The following is a 16,177-nucleotide window of genomic DNA, read 5'->3' on the forward strand; positions in this document are numbered from 1 at the left end:
AAATAAAAACAAACCAACAAACACGAAAACACCAGACAGATACAGACTTATAATTTGCACCGATGTTTTTTCGAAATTCTATACACGAAAAGTGAGCGCGAGAGCCCTCGGTGCGCCTGCTCGCTGCTGAAGTCAAAGTAAACTTTATTCTCATCTCCGCTACATACAGTCCAGTATATAGACAGACGAGATGACGAGGCTCCAGTTACAGCAGTGCAAGTAAACAAACAATATATATAAGAAGAGTAAGAAAATAAATATACACTTTAGGACTCGGGATAAAGGGATCAATAACAATTTAAAATTTACAGTTTGATGATTTAAAGTCTCACACACAACCCGTCGAAAGGGGAGGGGGGCCGGCTGCTTCCAAATAGAGCACATTTCATTTATAATGTTGTAAATCCAAGCCCATGATTTGAATCCTGGGTTGTGTGAAATCTCAGAAATGCACCCTAGACAAAGTGAATCTGTGAACTAAGGTTTAGGTGTGTTAGATCATGTTGTGGTGATCCTTGGGTTGAGGGATGGGTGTTCATACTGGGGCGCAAAATTAAAACCAATGGAAGATGGACAAGAAAAGTTCAAAGCCATCAGGTCCTCAGTTTAGAAAAAAAGAGAAAAGAAGAGGAGGAGAAACGAGCAAAAGATGCAGGTAAGCAGATGTGTCATTGGATAATGGCAGGTCATCCTGAAACAATCAGAATCAGAATACTTTATTAATCCCTAAGGAAATTATGTGCGTTACAGTTGCTGCAAGAAGAAATGGTAAAAATAGTAACAGTAACAGACTAAACTTCAAACAATGCATTATGTTAAAGATTTTAATATTAATTAGTCCTTGTCAATTGTTGATTTGTCCTGTTCTCATTGTATGACGAATTATGATGGCTGTTTGGTAGCCGTTTGCATACTATGCATACTCTCTCTCTCTTCATATGTGTGTGTGTGTGTACAACAGCTTTATGTTAATGTACAATCCTTAATATGTTTTGTCTGTGTGTGTGTGTGTGTGTGTGTGTGTGTGTGTGTGTGTGTGTGTGTGTGGAGGGGGGGGAGTGTTCGCCCAGGGCGCCAAACAGGCTAGGACAGACATCTGGGAAACTAAGCCCATAGCAACAGAAATGACACAAATGTACTCATGCTTGTCTTTATTTCACTTCCTTTCTTGTTCTTTGATCTAAATAAAACTCATAAGTAGTTTCAAAGGGCTGTTCACGTTCATTTGCTCCGCTGTGTAAAAGCGTTCATTGTTGCTGTGGTTTTCCTGTGACGTTCCTTAAACTGGAACATCAGCCTTTACAAAGTCAGACTTTCAGATGTGTTCTGCACAGTCACAGTAATCTTCTTCATCATGGCTGGACACCTTCTGTTTGTCATCCTCATGTGTAAGTTAAACCTCTTGTAACCAGTTTTGTGTCTTTTGGTGCTTCCTTGTTTATATTTTTAACTGATAAACTAACGTGTGGAATCAAAAACTAAAACTTCCTCAGCAGGACGATTCCCTGTGATCTTGAAAAGACAGTTTGTTGTATTAATGAGTCATACATGCCTCCAGTACGTTGTTGACAGACTTTCTTTCCAACAGCTTTCGTTCATGAAATTCAAGCACAAGGTGAGTCCCTGATGTTCTACTTTTCACAAAGATTTTCTTTGACTGCATATTTGTTTTTTTATTAAAACCAAAAATTACCTATTAGATCAAAAATTTCTTTACCTCTAATTTTTCAGCTCTTCTTCCACCAACGCTGACAGTGAACACAGAGGTGATCTCAGAGATGGACTCGGTCACGTTACACTGTCAGGCACCAACATCTGTTTCAGTTCATCAGTGTTTTTTCTACACGGTGAGCAAAAGTACTTCCAAAGCCTTCTCATGCCTGCAGAATTTCACTGCAACAGAACTGCTGTTAATGTCACATCACAGTTCACCTGCTGAAGTTAAAGTGAGATGTTTTTACACTGGAGACCTTAATTCAACATCTGCTGACAGTGAACCATCCTCCATCACCATACAAAGTGAGAGACTGCTCTTCCTGTGACTGGATAAGTTATCATACAGTGTGTTAGACGTTATTATCTTTATAAACCTTCATGTTTTCTTTCACAAAACTTTTTTAGGAGTGTTGTTCTTACATATTTTCTTACACCACCAAAGACAGCACGCAGGAATCTAAACATGACCAGTTACAGTTAATTACAAAATGTGTTGCCGTTCAGCTTTTATGAACACCAGTATTGTTATTGTTGTGCTGGTAAAACATACAATATTCTTGTATATTAATGGGACTTGATTAATCTTCATGTAGGTCAAACACCACAGATGAGTGTGCAGCATTTTAATGGGCAACATGTTCGGTTTGTTTGCTCTCTGCCTGGATCTGTGAAAGATGATACAAGATGTAATCTGTACTTTGGAGAAGCAAGTCGTTTAATCCTCACAGTAGCTGTCGGGAAGAATAGCAAGACAAAAAACAAACAGCGGTTCTGCCAGTTTTATGTCTTAATTGATGATTTTTTGAGACATCTACATTTTGTTCAACAAAAAGATGCCAGCTGTGATTACACTTTGAAAAGGGAACCCAGGTCTTTGTCTCCTCACAGTGATCGATACAACTTAACAGGTAAGTCAAAGATAAACAGACTTTATAGCACAGATGCTACTTTAATTAATTAAAATGATGAAAATGACTAAAATAAAAGTATACAAAGTATTTTTCTCTAAAAATGTTTTTTAGTTGTTACTCGCAAGATTTCATTTCATTTCACTGGCCACGACCTTAGATGTGAAAAAGAATAGATCCAGATTAACAGTCTCTTGGAACGTAGGAAGAGTTGAGCTTTGATGATATTGTCAGTATATTAACATGCTTACAGTAGAAGTGGGTGGCACAGTGGGTAGTTTTTACACTGGATACTCTTCCTGACACATCCTCAAAGGGATTTGTACAGTGGCTTGCAAAAGTATTCGGCCCCCTTGAACTTTCCCACATTTTGTCACATTACAGCCACAAACATGAATCAATTTTATTGCAATTCCACGTGAAAGACCAATACAAAGTGGTGTACACGTGAGAAGTGGAACGAAAATCATACATGATTCCAAACATTTTTTACAAATAAATAACTGCAAAGTGGGGTGTGCGTAATTATTCAGCCCCCTTTGGTCTGAGTGCAGTCAGTTGCCCATAGACATTGCCTGATGAGTGCTAATGACTAAACAGAGTGCACCTGTGTGTAATCTAATGTCAGTACAAATACAGCTGCTCTGTGACGGCCTCAGAGGTTGTCTAAGAGAATATTGGGAGCAACAACACCATGAAGTCCAAAGAACACACCAGACAGGTCAGGGATAAAGTTATTGAGAAACTTAAAGCAGGCTTAGGCTACAAAAAGATTTCCCAAGCCTTGAACATCCCACGGAGCACTGTTCGAGCGATCATTCAGAAATGGAAGGAGTATGGCACAACTGTAAACCTACCAAGACAAGGCCGTCCACCTAAACTCACAGGCCGAACAAGGAGAGCGCTGATCAGAAATGCAGCCAAGAGGCCCATGGTGACTCTGGACGAGCTGCAGAGATCTACAGCTCAGGTGGGGGAATCTGTCCATAGGACAACTATTAGTCGTGCACTGCACAAAGTTGGCCTTTATGGAAGAGTGGCAAGAAGAAAGCCATTGTTAACAGAAAACCATAAGAAGTCCTGTTTGCAGTTTGCCACAAGCCATGTGGGGGACACAGCAAACATGTGGAAGAAGGTGCTCTGGTCAGATGAGACCAAAATGGAACTTTTTGGCCAAAATGCAAAACGCTATGTGTGGAAAACTAACACTGCACATCACTCTGAACACACCATCCTCACTGTCAAATATGGTGGTGGCAGCATCAGGGTCTGGGGGTGCTTCTCTTCAGCAGGGACAGGGAAGCTGGTCAGAGTTGATGGGAAGATGGATGGAGCCAAATACAGGGCAATCTTGGAAGAAAACCACTTGGAGTCTGCAAAAGACTTGAGACTGGGGCAGAGGCTCACCTTCCAGCAGGACAACGACCCTAAACATAAAGCCAGGGCAACAATGGAATGGTTTAAAACAAAACATATCCATGTGTTAGACTGGCCCAGTCAAAGTCCAGATCTAAATCCAATCGAGAATCTGTGGCAAGATCTGAAAACTGCTGTTCACAAACGCTGTCCATCTAATCTGACTGAGCTGGAGCTGTTTTGCCAAGAAGAATGGGCAAGAATTTCAGTCTCTAGATGTGCAAAGCTGGTAGAGACACACCCTAAAAGACTGGCAGCTGTAACTGCAGCAAAAGGTGGTTCTACAAAGTATTGACTCAGGGGGCTGAATAATTATGCACACCCCACTTTGCAGTTATTTACTTGTAAAAAATGTTTGGAATCATGTATGATTTTCGTTCCACTTCTCACGTGTACACCACTTTGTATTGGTCTTTCATATGGAATTCCAATAAAATTGAATCACGTTTGTGGCTGTAATGTGAAAAAATGTGGAAAAGTTCAAGGGGGCCGAATACTTTTGCAAGCCACTGTGTCTTCTCCTGGGAGAGGAGGGTATCGGGGCATCTATTCGTAGGTGAATGTGTAAACCACAACAATATGCAGCCAGCACTTTCCAGGTTGTTAACATGACATGTTCAAATGTCTTTGTGTGTTAACAATCATTGTTGATTCATTTATTGTTGTCATTATTGTTACATTTATTAAGTACTGAATTTAGGCAATTGGAATTTTTCTGACTACCAAATCACAATACAATACATATATACAATACACCCTATGAGGTTTAAAATAACATTTTTGGTGTGGGATGAATTTCTATAACTGGAAACACTTCCTGATGCAACTCTAGTATCTGAGTGTGGGAGTACACATGACCCTGCTCATGATACTTAGTTTGTTAGGCAAACAAACCAATAAACTTTCAAAATATGCCAACCTTTGAAAGATTTGTTGAAAGGTTACTTTTTTAAAAACTATAATTGTGTCTAAAGAATAAATAAATAAAATAAGGACAGAATTGAAAGATAGCTAAAACATTTTTTTTCCACATTTACAGGTGGTCAAATTCTTTTATACCTAAAATAAATTTGATATTGTATTTAGGTGAACAAAAACCTTTCATTAGCAGAAGAGTCTACAGTGTACAAGTATATTTTCACAATTCATCGGATTGTCCTTTATAAAATCAAGTGAAAGTTATCAGAACAGGACTTAAAGTGAGCAATTTAAACAGAACACATTTTGTTAGCATTTCACATTTCACTAAACATCTCAAGTAAAATTTTGCCTTAATGCCTAAACTTGTTTGTATTCATTATCTCAGGGCCACCTGACACTGCCATTGGGACAGATGTGACATTTAATAAAATAGTAAATGTGGTTTCAAAATGTTTCAATCACTTTTGAATTGATTGCATAAATAACAAAACCTTTATTTGTACACAAACCCATTTCCTTTTACTGTAGCTATTCTGGAAAGTGAATCACCAAAGATCAACAAACCGTCATCTATCATGACCACAGGTAGGACATGCAGTACACTTAACTAACAACCCAGAGCATCATCACACATCACTTCTTTTAAATGTCTTTAACATTTTATTATCCATTTATGAAACAGAATCAAGTCTCAGCAAACTCAGTGCTTCAACTTCCACTTCAGTGAACTCAATAACAGGTAAATAAATTACTGCTGTGGTGTTAGTAAAGTAGTAAATATTTTTTCTGTGATAAAGTAAATCTGCCCAAATTAAAAATTAGACATTTAATTTTTCTGTTATATATTATTTTGCAAACTAAATATTCTGAAGACTGAAACAATGTGTAACAATTCAAATACTTGACATTTCATTCCCTTTATTTGGGTTGAATAATGTAAAGAAAAAAAAGAAGCAGGAATTTCTTTACAGAGAACAGTAACATATGTGACATTATAGTATTTATTTGATATTTTTCTATATTAAAGGATTGGGTACTCGTAATCTAAACCCTACAACTGGTGTGAACACTCCTGTCAAAACAACTCAGTATATAACCTCACGAGACAGTACAACAGGTGAGACCGAGTGCATCAATAATGTGAAGATAAATTGAAATGTCCTTGTTTTATTTATGTCTGATTCAATTCTAAGAATGTAAAAAAAAAATCTCAACTCTAACTCTAAAATTCTGATGTTCATCAGGAACAGTAAATATTCACCATGTTCAGCATCTTAAATAAATGGCAGTACTTTGTAACCAGGGCTATAGTTGATGTTGAAATGAAGTTACTAATTTTGCTGGCCCTTGGTCACAAACCCTCCAACACTGATGCAAATGACCAGATATGTTTTATCTGTAGATATTTTGTGTGTTTAATATTCTTTATTTTGAATATTCATGATCATAGTTCTTTTTAAAACTGTAGTTATTGTGGGAAGAGAATCAAGAATGACCAGCACAAAAATGCCATTTAGTCTGGCCACAGGTAGGAAATACAATACATCGAAATATAATCCAGAACATCATCACACACACAACTTCTTTAAAGAAACTCATTTTTGTGCATTTTTTGAAACAGATTCGAGTCTCGGTACTCCTAGTGCTTCCAGTCCTACCACGTCTGTGAATTCTCCTTCAGGTAACTGCAGGGACAGTAGAATTGTAAAATATTGTATACAAATATATTTCTACATTAATGCAAACCAACTCAAAAAAATAAGCTAACACATGAATCAACTATTGCAGTATATGTTATTTCAAACTAACTGTGCAAATACACTGAACCTAACAACCTCAGTCAGCTTTTTGAAATTTTGATCCAAATATTTTTTTTCTAAAAAGATTCATACAAGACTAATGCTACAGTGACTATTACTACAGTCAAAGGTAAGACAATGTGCAGTTAAACTGTACATATATAAAAAAATATATTATAAAAGTCATCTGTTTTATCTGTTATTTCAAAAGTAAAAAGTTTTTCACCAGGTCCAACTTTTACTTGGTCTCATACTTCCACCCGTGCCACTGCTACCTCAGGTATCTATTTTTTATTTTTAAACAAAATGGTAACATACACTATATTATCAAAAGTGAAACTTATCTCACGGCACATTGTTAGTCAGTGGTGCTGTTTTCAGTCATTATACAGGGTCATTTGAATGAGTGATGAAAAGTTTCTCCCACTGAAAACGTTACATCAACATTAACAGAATTAACTTTTTGTGATTACCAAAAGTGCCTTCACATGCATATGAACTGGAGTGCCATCCCATTCTTAATCATTTTAAATCCTGTGGAGTGATTTTTCACACCATAGGGTTTAAAATGAAGTTGGCCCACTGTTTGCAGCCATAACAGCTTTAACTCTTTTAGGAAAGCTTTCTGCAAGGACGTATTTATGGGAACTTCCATTCTTCCATTAGCACATTTTGAGCTCGGACACTTCTGCTGGACAAGAAGGCCCGGCCTGGAATCTCTACTTTAATTCATCCCAAAGGTGTTCAGTCAGGTTTAGGTCAAGACTCTGTGCAGGCCAGTCAAGTTATTCCAAACCAAACTCACCCATCCAAATCTTTATGGTCATGGTCATGTTGGAACAGGAAGGGGACATCCACAAACTGTTCTCACAAAGATAGAAGAATGAAAATTTTCAAAATGTATAGTGGACCCAAATGCAAACACAAAGGAACGTGGAACAAAACTTGAATTAGCAAAAAGTGAGCTGTTTAATATGGCTGATGGAAAAATACAAAACAAGGCAAACAAAGACAGGAATAAACCATAACCTAAACTGGGAAACTAAAAATAAACATGAAAAACCCTAAACATGAAACTTGGTCTGGATACAAAGATACCTGGAACATGAGACATGGCACAGAAGCCAACAGATGTCATGACCCTGAACAGAGGAAGCCAAAGGACTTAAAATACAGAAGGATAATGAAAGTAAATGGACTGATTCTTATTTTGCGCTTCTCTACTCTCCCGGAGTACTCAAAGCGCTCTATACAACATGCCTCACTCACCCATTCATACAAGCACTTCTAAACTCAAGTCCAAACTAAACTACATTCACACACATTCATACTCTGATGAATGCATCGGAGGGCAACTTGGGGTTAGTATCTTGGCCAAGGATATTTGGCATGCAGACTGGAGGAGCCAGGAATCGAACCACCAACCTTCCAATCAGTAGCTGATCTGCTCTACCACCTGAGCCACAGCCACACGAGGACAGGGATGGCTGTGGGATGGGGAACAGGTTGAAACACAGCTGGGACAACTCAGACCTAACGAGACAAGGGGAAACAAAACTACACAAACTGCACACAGCACAGGGGGAGCATTTGCTGACCCAAATTTCTGATTTTATGTTACCTACCACTTTGCTGTCATTCCCAGTTGTTTCCATTTTGTTATAATACCACTAACAGACTGTGGAATATTCAGTAGCGAGGAGATATCATGTCTAGATTAGGGGCATCCTATAGAGGTACTCTTGTTGCAATTTAACACAATATAAATAAAACTTTTGGTGATATAGTGTATATAACATTATAATATTTATCATATATTTATATCCTAAAGGATCAGTTATTGCTTATCCTAAACTGCTATTAGTGTGACCTCTGCTTTTAAAAGAACTGAAAGAAAAATGACATTTAAAAGATGTTATCACATGAGTTTCACAACTTCTCAATGTTTCGGTTTCATTTTAGAGAGTCAGGCACGCCAGCCTGACAGTAGAGTAAACTCCTCTTCAAAAATATTACAATCATGTAGGTAAACAACAATGTCTTCAACTCTTTCTCTTTGTACATGGCATTATGGTTATTAATAGAATTAATAATAATAATAATAATAATAATGTATTAATGTCTCACAGTTTTTTTTAAGCAGTTTGGCTGGACCAACTGTGTCTACTTTTAAGTGTTTTGGTTTTGAGTTAGAAGTGAAACTCTTGTTTGGCTTTCAAAGCAGAAGCATCGATATGGAAGTTGGCAGTAGCTGTGACTGGATTGGGAGTAACCATGGGTGTCATCTTACTGGTGCTGGGGCTTCTCACGTTCAAAAGAAGAAGTGGTGAGGGCACATATGAAAGCATACAACTTTTTATGTTTATGTTTTTTAGAGATAGAATCTGCCTGTCAACCAAAAATAAGATAATATTACCATTGAAAGTTTAACCAAAATATGCATTTAAAAAAATTATCTTTTGAATGATCAGAAAACAGATAAAAAGCCCATGGTACCAATGATTATTTCACTTCATCTATGCCATGAACAAGCAAATGAAAAATTTGCTCTGAAAAAAATCAATGTGGCTATTTCCTGTAGTTATAGTACAACATTGTGAGGGCTCACAGGGATTCACCCCCACTTTGAGAACCTGGAACTCATGAACCTTTTGTAATATAGTGATACATTTTTCATAGCAGCATTAAATATATAATAATAATAATTGTACATTAAAAAGATCATCTTATTCTGAAGAAGAAAAAAAGTTCAAGCAGAAAAAGTTCATCATGCCTAATTTATACACGTGTAAAAAATGTTATCAGTTTCATAGTTATAAATGAACCTGTGACTTTAAAGCTAATCAGATGCTGATCAGACATTTCTTTGCCACTACCTTTTCAGAAACATGTTCTCAAAGCAGGTAAGGAATATTTTCTCAGCAAACCTTAATAAGTTGTTTTCCTGTCATCATTCAGACAACCAGAAGTTGGTCTTATTTACTTCAGACCTTTTCTTATTTATCCAGTGAACAGAATCACTGGAGCAGTGGTGAATCAAATGCCTTGCTTGAGGGCAGAACGCCTAATAAATATGTCTCATAATATTGTTTTCTAATTCTCTACAATAAACACACTTTTTTTTTGTGTAATGTAATGCAAACAGCTTTTTCTATTTTTTTTAAACATTTTCTTTATTTATGTGTAGGACAAAGGCAACATCACCAGGTATTGTATACATTTTAGCTGTCAGGCAGCATTACAAAACTATCAATCCATGTATTATGGTTTTTATTTTGTTGAGTTTTTCTTTTGTTACAGGTGATTTTATATCAATGACTAAAATGAACCAGGGAAGAATGGTAAACAAAATGTTTCAGTCAAATAAAAATACTCTTAATTAAAACAATCAATTTAAATACCGAGGACATAAAGTTGATTTTTCCCTGTTGTGTTAAGTTACCTGCAGGTAATGATGGAGGCTCCAGTGTGATCACTTCAGTACCTGATGACAACCGTCTTACTAGTAAGACAGCTTTTGCCTCTAGTAATAAGATGGTGAAATTGTTGTACATGGTAGGGCTGTTCGATATAACGATATATATCGGATAACGATATGAAAACGTCTATCATTGCATATTACACTATCGTTTGTTTCGTGGTGTCGCAAAATAATCTGTTTATGGCAATATTTTTTCATTGTTTTGATGGTCACTGTAGAATTTCTCTCTTTCGCTTATATTTAATATAACCACACTACAGACGATCAAGCGACTGTTTTTATGCGTTGACGTTAGCAACAACGATGGTAAAACCATTGCGTGGTTCTGTCATCTGCTTGTTTATTTTCCACATAAACATTTCACAATAAAGCTCAAGATCCTGTTGAGATTTTTGTGATATATATCTTTGTGTGGACGATAAATATCTTATATCGGGATATGAGATTTTGGTCATATCGCACAGCCCTACTACATGGAGTAATTATTTATGTGTACCATTAGTTGTTTCTGAAAGTAACACAATAAGATGATGACTGTTTAACAGTAATATTGTTAATATGCTCAAATCTTTATTTCATATCTATAGCATATTTAGTTATTACTGCTGACTAACTTTCAGTAATGATTTTTTCCAGTGTATGACAAGGGAGCTTTGGCTTTTATAACATTTTACTACCTTGTGATAAGGAAAGCTATTTGACCACTAAAGAGCCTTTAAAATGTCCAAATTTAGAAGAACACTATGACATATACAGTTACAAGACAAACTTTGTGAACCCACTGGACTTGTGTGTGTGTGTGTTTTAATCCTGACTGAAAGAAATAATTTTTCAATGTTGTTCTCTTTCAGGAGAGAAACTAAACTTGGAACAGACAAAAAATGAAGATGTAAGTTAGACCTGGTGTAGTAATAAATATGTCCGCTTCTCATCTTAATCAATGCTAATGACTAAAAGGGCATTACTCTTTCTCTTCTAGTCTGACATTTACCATGTGTACGCCACCATCTCTGAAGCAACAGATCCACCAGATTCACAGGACACGATATACAGCATGCTGAATGCACACTGAGACATGTTTGGTGACGTTGTTGGTAAAATGTCTAAAATGATCTAAATCATGTCAAAGTGAGAAAAGTGTGACAGGTAATAGATGCAATCTTGCAAAAAATCTTGAGCTTGAATTGTTGTAGATTTTTTTTCTATTTAAAGATAACTGACATGATGATGATTTCAGCTTTAGTATTTCTAATAAGCGGAATCTAGAGGAATCTCTATCTTTACTGAGGGCTATGAAATACATCTCCCCTTAATCTTATCTGTACCCTGTCTGTTATTGCACAACTTAATAAAGCTGTTTAGTACTTCGAATGTAACCATATAATACAACTCCAGTATATAAATTTGTGTAGATGATGCTCTACTACTCTGAGTTGTGACAATAACATTAGCAGTTAGTCTTTTGTTACGTGCTGTGACTGCACACAGGCTTGTAAAAATAGGCAACATACAATTGATCCTCAGCCCACCAACCAGCTGCAGTTTTTAGGTCAGCACACAAGACCATTTTAGGCCAAAGATTATGATGATGAAAAAATACAGGAAGAATAATGTACTGTAGCTGATTACTGCACTACACAGCTGCTACAGTTTGCCTAGTAGTAGTAACATAATCATGTGACATAAAACATTTAGTGATGATGATGATACTTTGTATCCACACAGGCAACAGAAGTAAAACAACAGGGGGAAGATCTGAAATTTACATTCAGTAAATAGAGATGTATGTTTTTGGTTCTAGGTTTCATTTGTATGATATATCACTGTGAGATGTATTAGAAATATGTAGTTTTTCATTTTCAGTTTCTGGTTCCTGGTTATTACACATAAACTAACACAGGTAATAAGCCACAGTATTTGTCGCGTGTTTTTTTTCTCTAGGATAAAGAAAGCGCGCACACACACACACACACACACACACACACACACACACACACACACACACACACACACACACACACACACACACACACACACACACATTTCCCTGACCCGTTACCCAGTTTCATGCACCTAAAGTTGCATCTATCTATGTGAGCTACTGTCTATGGCCTCGCTCTGTTTACTTCCACACTCCTTTCACTAAGTCTGCACAAACAATTCTCAATCATGTGAATCTATAACTTTTCTACTTATTTTATTCTGAGAGCTCAGTAGCCCAATTTAACTATATTATTTTCAGTGCTCAGAATTTCAGTTAACTGTGAAAGTGATCTAAAATGCATTAAAAGCCTCAAACCATTTGCCAGCACAAGTCTTGTAAACCACTTTTCTAGTCCTCACACATTAAACATCCATCCATCCATCGTCTTCGGCTTATCCAGGGCCAGGTCGCGGATAACAACATTAAACATATTTAAATTGTTTTGGTGGGTAAACTTACCATTTTCTTCTCAAAATATTATTATAATATTATTAATTGTTTTTTCTCATAGACTGATGTTTATTTCCACATTATTATCAGCAGTTTCTGGGTGTATGCATATAACCAGAAGAAGGACAATGTGGGCATGCACAGCACATGTCATACTCACGCGAGCGGCCTGAAGTTCCTTTTTCACAACATCTTTTGAGGCCAGTGAGACTTTCAGACACAGAGCCCACTGGTGTATTTATAAACTGTGGTATCTGAATCAGTCACATGATTTGTGAAATTATAATTAATATAAATGAAAATATAGTCTGAAATTTGAACTCTGGAATAATTGTGTTACAATATATACAATTTCTTGATTGTATATATTGTCTAATGCTACATAGTAGCATTAGGAATTAAGACCCCAACTGTACTATCAAGTTTGTGCACTGCACCTTGATTGACCTTCATCTGAGGAACAGCTAAAGCAACAGAAATGATACTGTAGCATATATTTAGTAATCTTAACTTAGCCCCCCTGTGGTGGCTGGTATATATAACACACATATATGTACTTTTAATTAGCTGCTCTTTATATGTGTAGCTTTGTGGCCTCAATATGTGATGAAGTACTTTTCCTGCCTCTTGTGGTTTTCCTGTGACCAACTGCTACAAAACGATTCATCCCCTTCTGTGTCGTCAGAAACGTGAGAATCTTCTTCTCAACAGAGCCTTTGGTGTGCTGTCCTAATGTGTGAGTTAAACATCCTGCAGATTTTGCAATATTTAATGTGATCTCTCAACATTCGTGTAAGTTCACACTTGAAACATATATTTTGCTAAAGTTATTTCTGACTTATTAATAGATTTATTTATGTCCTTGACATATATTTTCAACAGTGTCCTTCCATGTAATGCAAGTACAAGGTCAGTCTCTGATCTACTGTATTTATTGCTGAGTTGTGTCGTAACTGTATGTTATTCCACGATTAGTCTATGATTGGATTGGGTAATGTATAACTGCTTACATGGGAAAATAGGGTAAAAAAAAGGCGCAGGTATATTATGTGACATAACATCTAAGCGTTCAGTATAACATGTCTTGGTCTAAAACTGGCAATGAAACAGCAGTGATCACAGAATTTGTTTTGTAGAAGTTTTGGCTGTTGATCTCACATCAGAGTTCATCTGCCTCTGTCTGTGTCTGCACTTGAGGCCTCTCACCTGGTCTGGCCTCTCGGCCGTAACACAAAGTAGAAGTGAAACTTTGCCTTCTTACAGTTATTGACAAAAAGATGATGAACAAGACAGCAGATGCAAATGTTAATTTATTTACGACCACAATTATCTTTTACGTTAGATGTTGTGAAAAGAGCATCAGGAATGTTCAACATGGTATGACACACAAAACAGCTAAACAGGAACTCATTATTCATTGCTCATTAGTTGTTCTCACAAAGACCTTTTTTGCACATTTTATTCAGAAGAACGGAACCTCAGCAGATGCAGTGTTTACACTCACACCACTCCCAGGAAGTAGAACGATTGTTAATCAGAAATAGACTGATTTGTATATGAATGTTTTTAGTGTTGTTCCTTCTACACATTTATTTACCTGAATATATAGAATTAAGAAAAAAAAAGAAGAAAAAGACTTTACACATTAACCTAAAATATTATGAAAAAACATGTACAGGACAGAGTGAGAAAAACGTATGGCTTACTGTGGCCAGTTAGTGTGATTCACTTCTGATCCTGTGGTTTTCCTGAAAGCAACTTTTGAAAATGTCACTTATTTCAGGCAAAAGTAAAAGCAGTTAGTAGTAGTCTGTTCTGTTCACATGGTTTCATCATGGCGGAACTCCTGCTGCTGTTGGTGGCCTTTGCATATAAGTTAAACTTTTTCTCATATCAGCTGGTACTTGATGTCGGCCATTCAGGTGATTTATCAGTTAGGTATCACTGTTAGCATGTTGCATTTTTACATGAGGATGCTAACACTAGACAGTAAATTTCGTACATTGTTGCTTCTGTGTTGTATTTTTAACTATCAGTAACAAAGTACGGGATCAATCTCTAAGCTTTTATGTTTCTATGGGCTTTTTACTTTGACATTATTTAGTAAATGTTCTAAAGTCAAACTTTTTGTCACATCTAATTTTTATTGTTTCCTATTACTTAAAATCTATTCAGTTATTATGTCAGTTATGATTTCATTTTACAGCTGTATCATCACTTTTTTCTCATATTGCCGTTCTTCACCAGATTCTTTTCATGAAATTAAAGCACAAGGTCAGTCTCTAAGTTTCATGTTTTGTTTTTTGTCACCAATGTGTTGGCTATTTATTTAGACTTTCTTTGCAGTTTCTCTACAAAAATCTTATCACCTTATGATTTCTGACACTGGGAACTAACTATTAGAAATAAAAATCTGTGCATATGAAATTTCAGGCATTCTGCCACCTGAACTGACTGTGACTCCACTTGTGATCACAGAGACAGACTCAGTCACACTGAACTCATGTTTCTGTGTCTCAGTGTTATTTCCTCATTTCAAGAAAAAAAACTGCCAAAAGTTATTCTGTTACACTTGAAGTGACATGTTATTGCTTCTTTTTTTTTCAGAAGTCCCCACTCAGTAACATGTCACCAATCACCATACAAAGTTACCCATTAAAACACTGATTTTGATTTTGCACATTTAACTTTTAATTTATTATTTTATTGTTTTTTTCTGTCATCAGTGTGTCAACTATATACTGACTATTCTTGAACAATATATTATTCTGTTAATGGTGATTTGACACATGAAATTATTATCTATTTAATATAACTTATATTTAGTATCTCTAAATTTCAGCAATTCCTTCATCTGAATCCACCTGTGATCACAGAGACAGACTCAGTCACAGTGAACTGTCAGACTCCGTCATCTTTTAAGTGTTTTTCATACGTTATAAGAAGAAGCAAATATACATCCGTCTCCTGTGAGCAGAATGTAACAGGAACTGAAGTCCTATCTTGGGCAGCAGAGTTTACTGCTGAGGTGGTAGTGACATGTTTTTACATGTCACAGCAATAAAGGAGGACAACATCAGTGTCCTCACAGTAAAATATTTTCCATCAACATAGGAAGTAAGTGACATACTCCTCTTTTTCTTTTACATTATGTGCATATAGCCACACCAAGAGGGAAGTTGAGGTAGTAGTTGATTGTAGTTTATTGCTTTTTGACTTTGAAGATTGGACTTTTCTTTTTGTGAATGCATTAGTTCTGACTACTTGTAGATCACTCTCATCTGCAAGCACTTTGACCTCTGCTCCTACTATGAAAGTCACAACAGGACATGGTCCTGCAGATAAGAATTTTAAAAATGAAATGGTTTTAATTGTTTGAACAAGTACACTTTTTAGGCTTGACTTCTAAAGACTTCAGCTCTAAATAAATTATTTCTCCTGCTGTCCCACTGGAGGCAGCTCCCTTTCTCCTTCTTTTCCTGGTATAACTGACACAGCTGCC

The 16,177-nt window shown here is 36.4% G+C and overlaps 1 protein-coding gene across 2 annotated transcripts; it reads left to right on the forward strand.

Moving 5' to 3' along the window:
• The first annotated feature begins 1,251 nt into the window (after window positions 1–1,251).
• Window positions 1,252–12,154, forward strand: LOC146709692 (uncharacterized). Of its 2 annotated transcripts, none has more exons than XM_085456775.1 (19): window positions 1,252–1,388; window positions 1,589–1,615; window positions 1,732–2,019; window positions 2,310–2,624; window positions 5,490–5,546; window positions 5,644–5,700; window positions 5,989–6,078; window positions 6,430–6,489; window positions 6,583–6,642; window positions 6,846–6,890; window positions 6,972–7,040; window positions 8,723–8,782; window positions 8,982–9,086; window positions 9,645–9,663; window positions 9,948–9,967; window positions 10,061–10,101; window positions 10,199–10,265; window positions 11,093–11,130; window positions 11,221–12,154. In XM_085456775.1, exons 1-19 carry the CDS (start codon window positions 1,355–1,357, stop codon window positions 11,311–11,313), a joined length of 1,545 nt encoding a protein of 514 aa, XP_085312901.1. In that variant the 5' UTR covers window positions 1,252–1,354; the 3' UTR covers window positions 11,314–12,154. The 2 variants fall into 2 exon arrangements, with proteins under 2 accessions (XP_085312901.1, XP_085312902.1); XM_085456776.1 differs by having other exon boundaries at window positions 6,990–7,040.
• Window positions 12,155–16,177: the final 4,023 nt, after the last annotated feature.

This window comes from Copadichromis virginalis, linkage group LG5 (assembly GCF_057382275.1).
Source record: "Copadichromis virginalis isolate Kocher_CV1m ecotype Utaka linkage group LG5, C_Virginalis_male_GT1.1, whole genome shotgun sequence".
NCBI lineage: Eukaryota > Metazoa > Chordata > Actinopteri > Cichliformes > Cichlidae > Copadichromis > Copadichromis virginalis.

Coding starts and splice junctions, on each gene's coding strand:
- LOC146709692 (XM_085456775.1), top strand. CDS start 1,355: ATGGCTGGACACCTTCTGTTTGTCATCCTCATGT. Junction 6,490..6,582: donor GCCATTTAGTCTGGCCACAG/GTAGGAAATACA, acceptor TTTTTGAAACAG/ATTCGAGTCTCGGTACTCCT. Junction 11,131..11,220: donor AACAGACAAAAAATGAAGAT/GTAAGTTAGACC, acceptor TTTCTCTTCTAG/TCTGACATTTACCATGTGTA.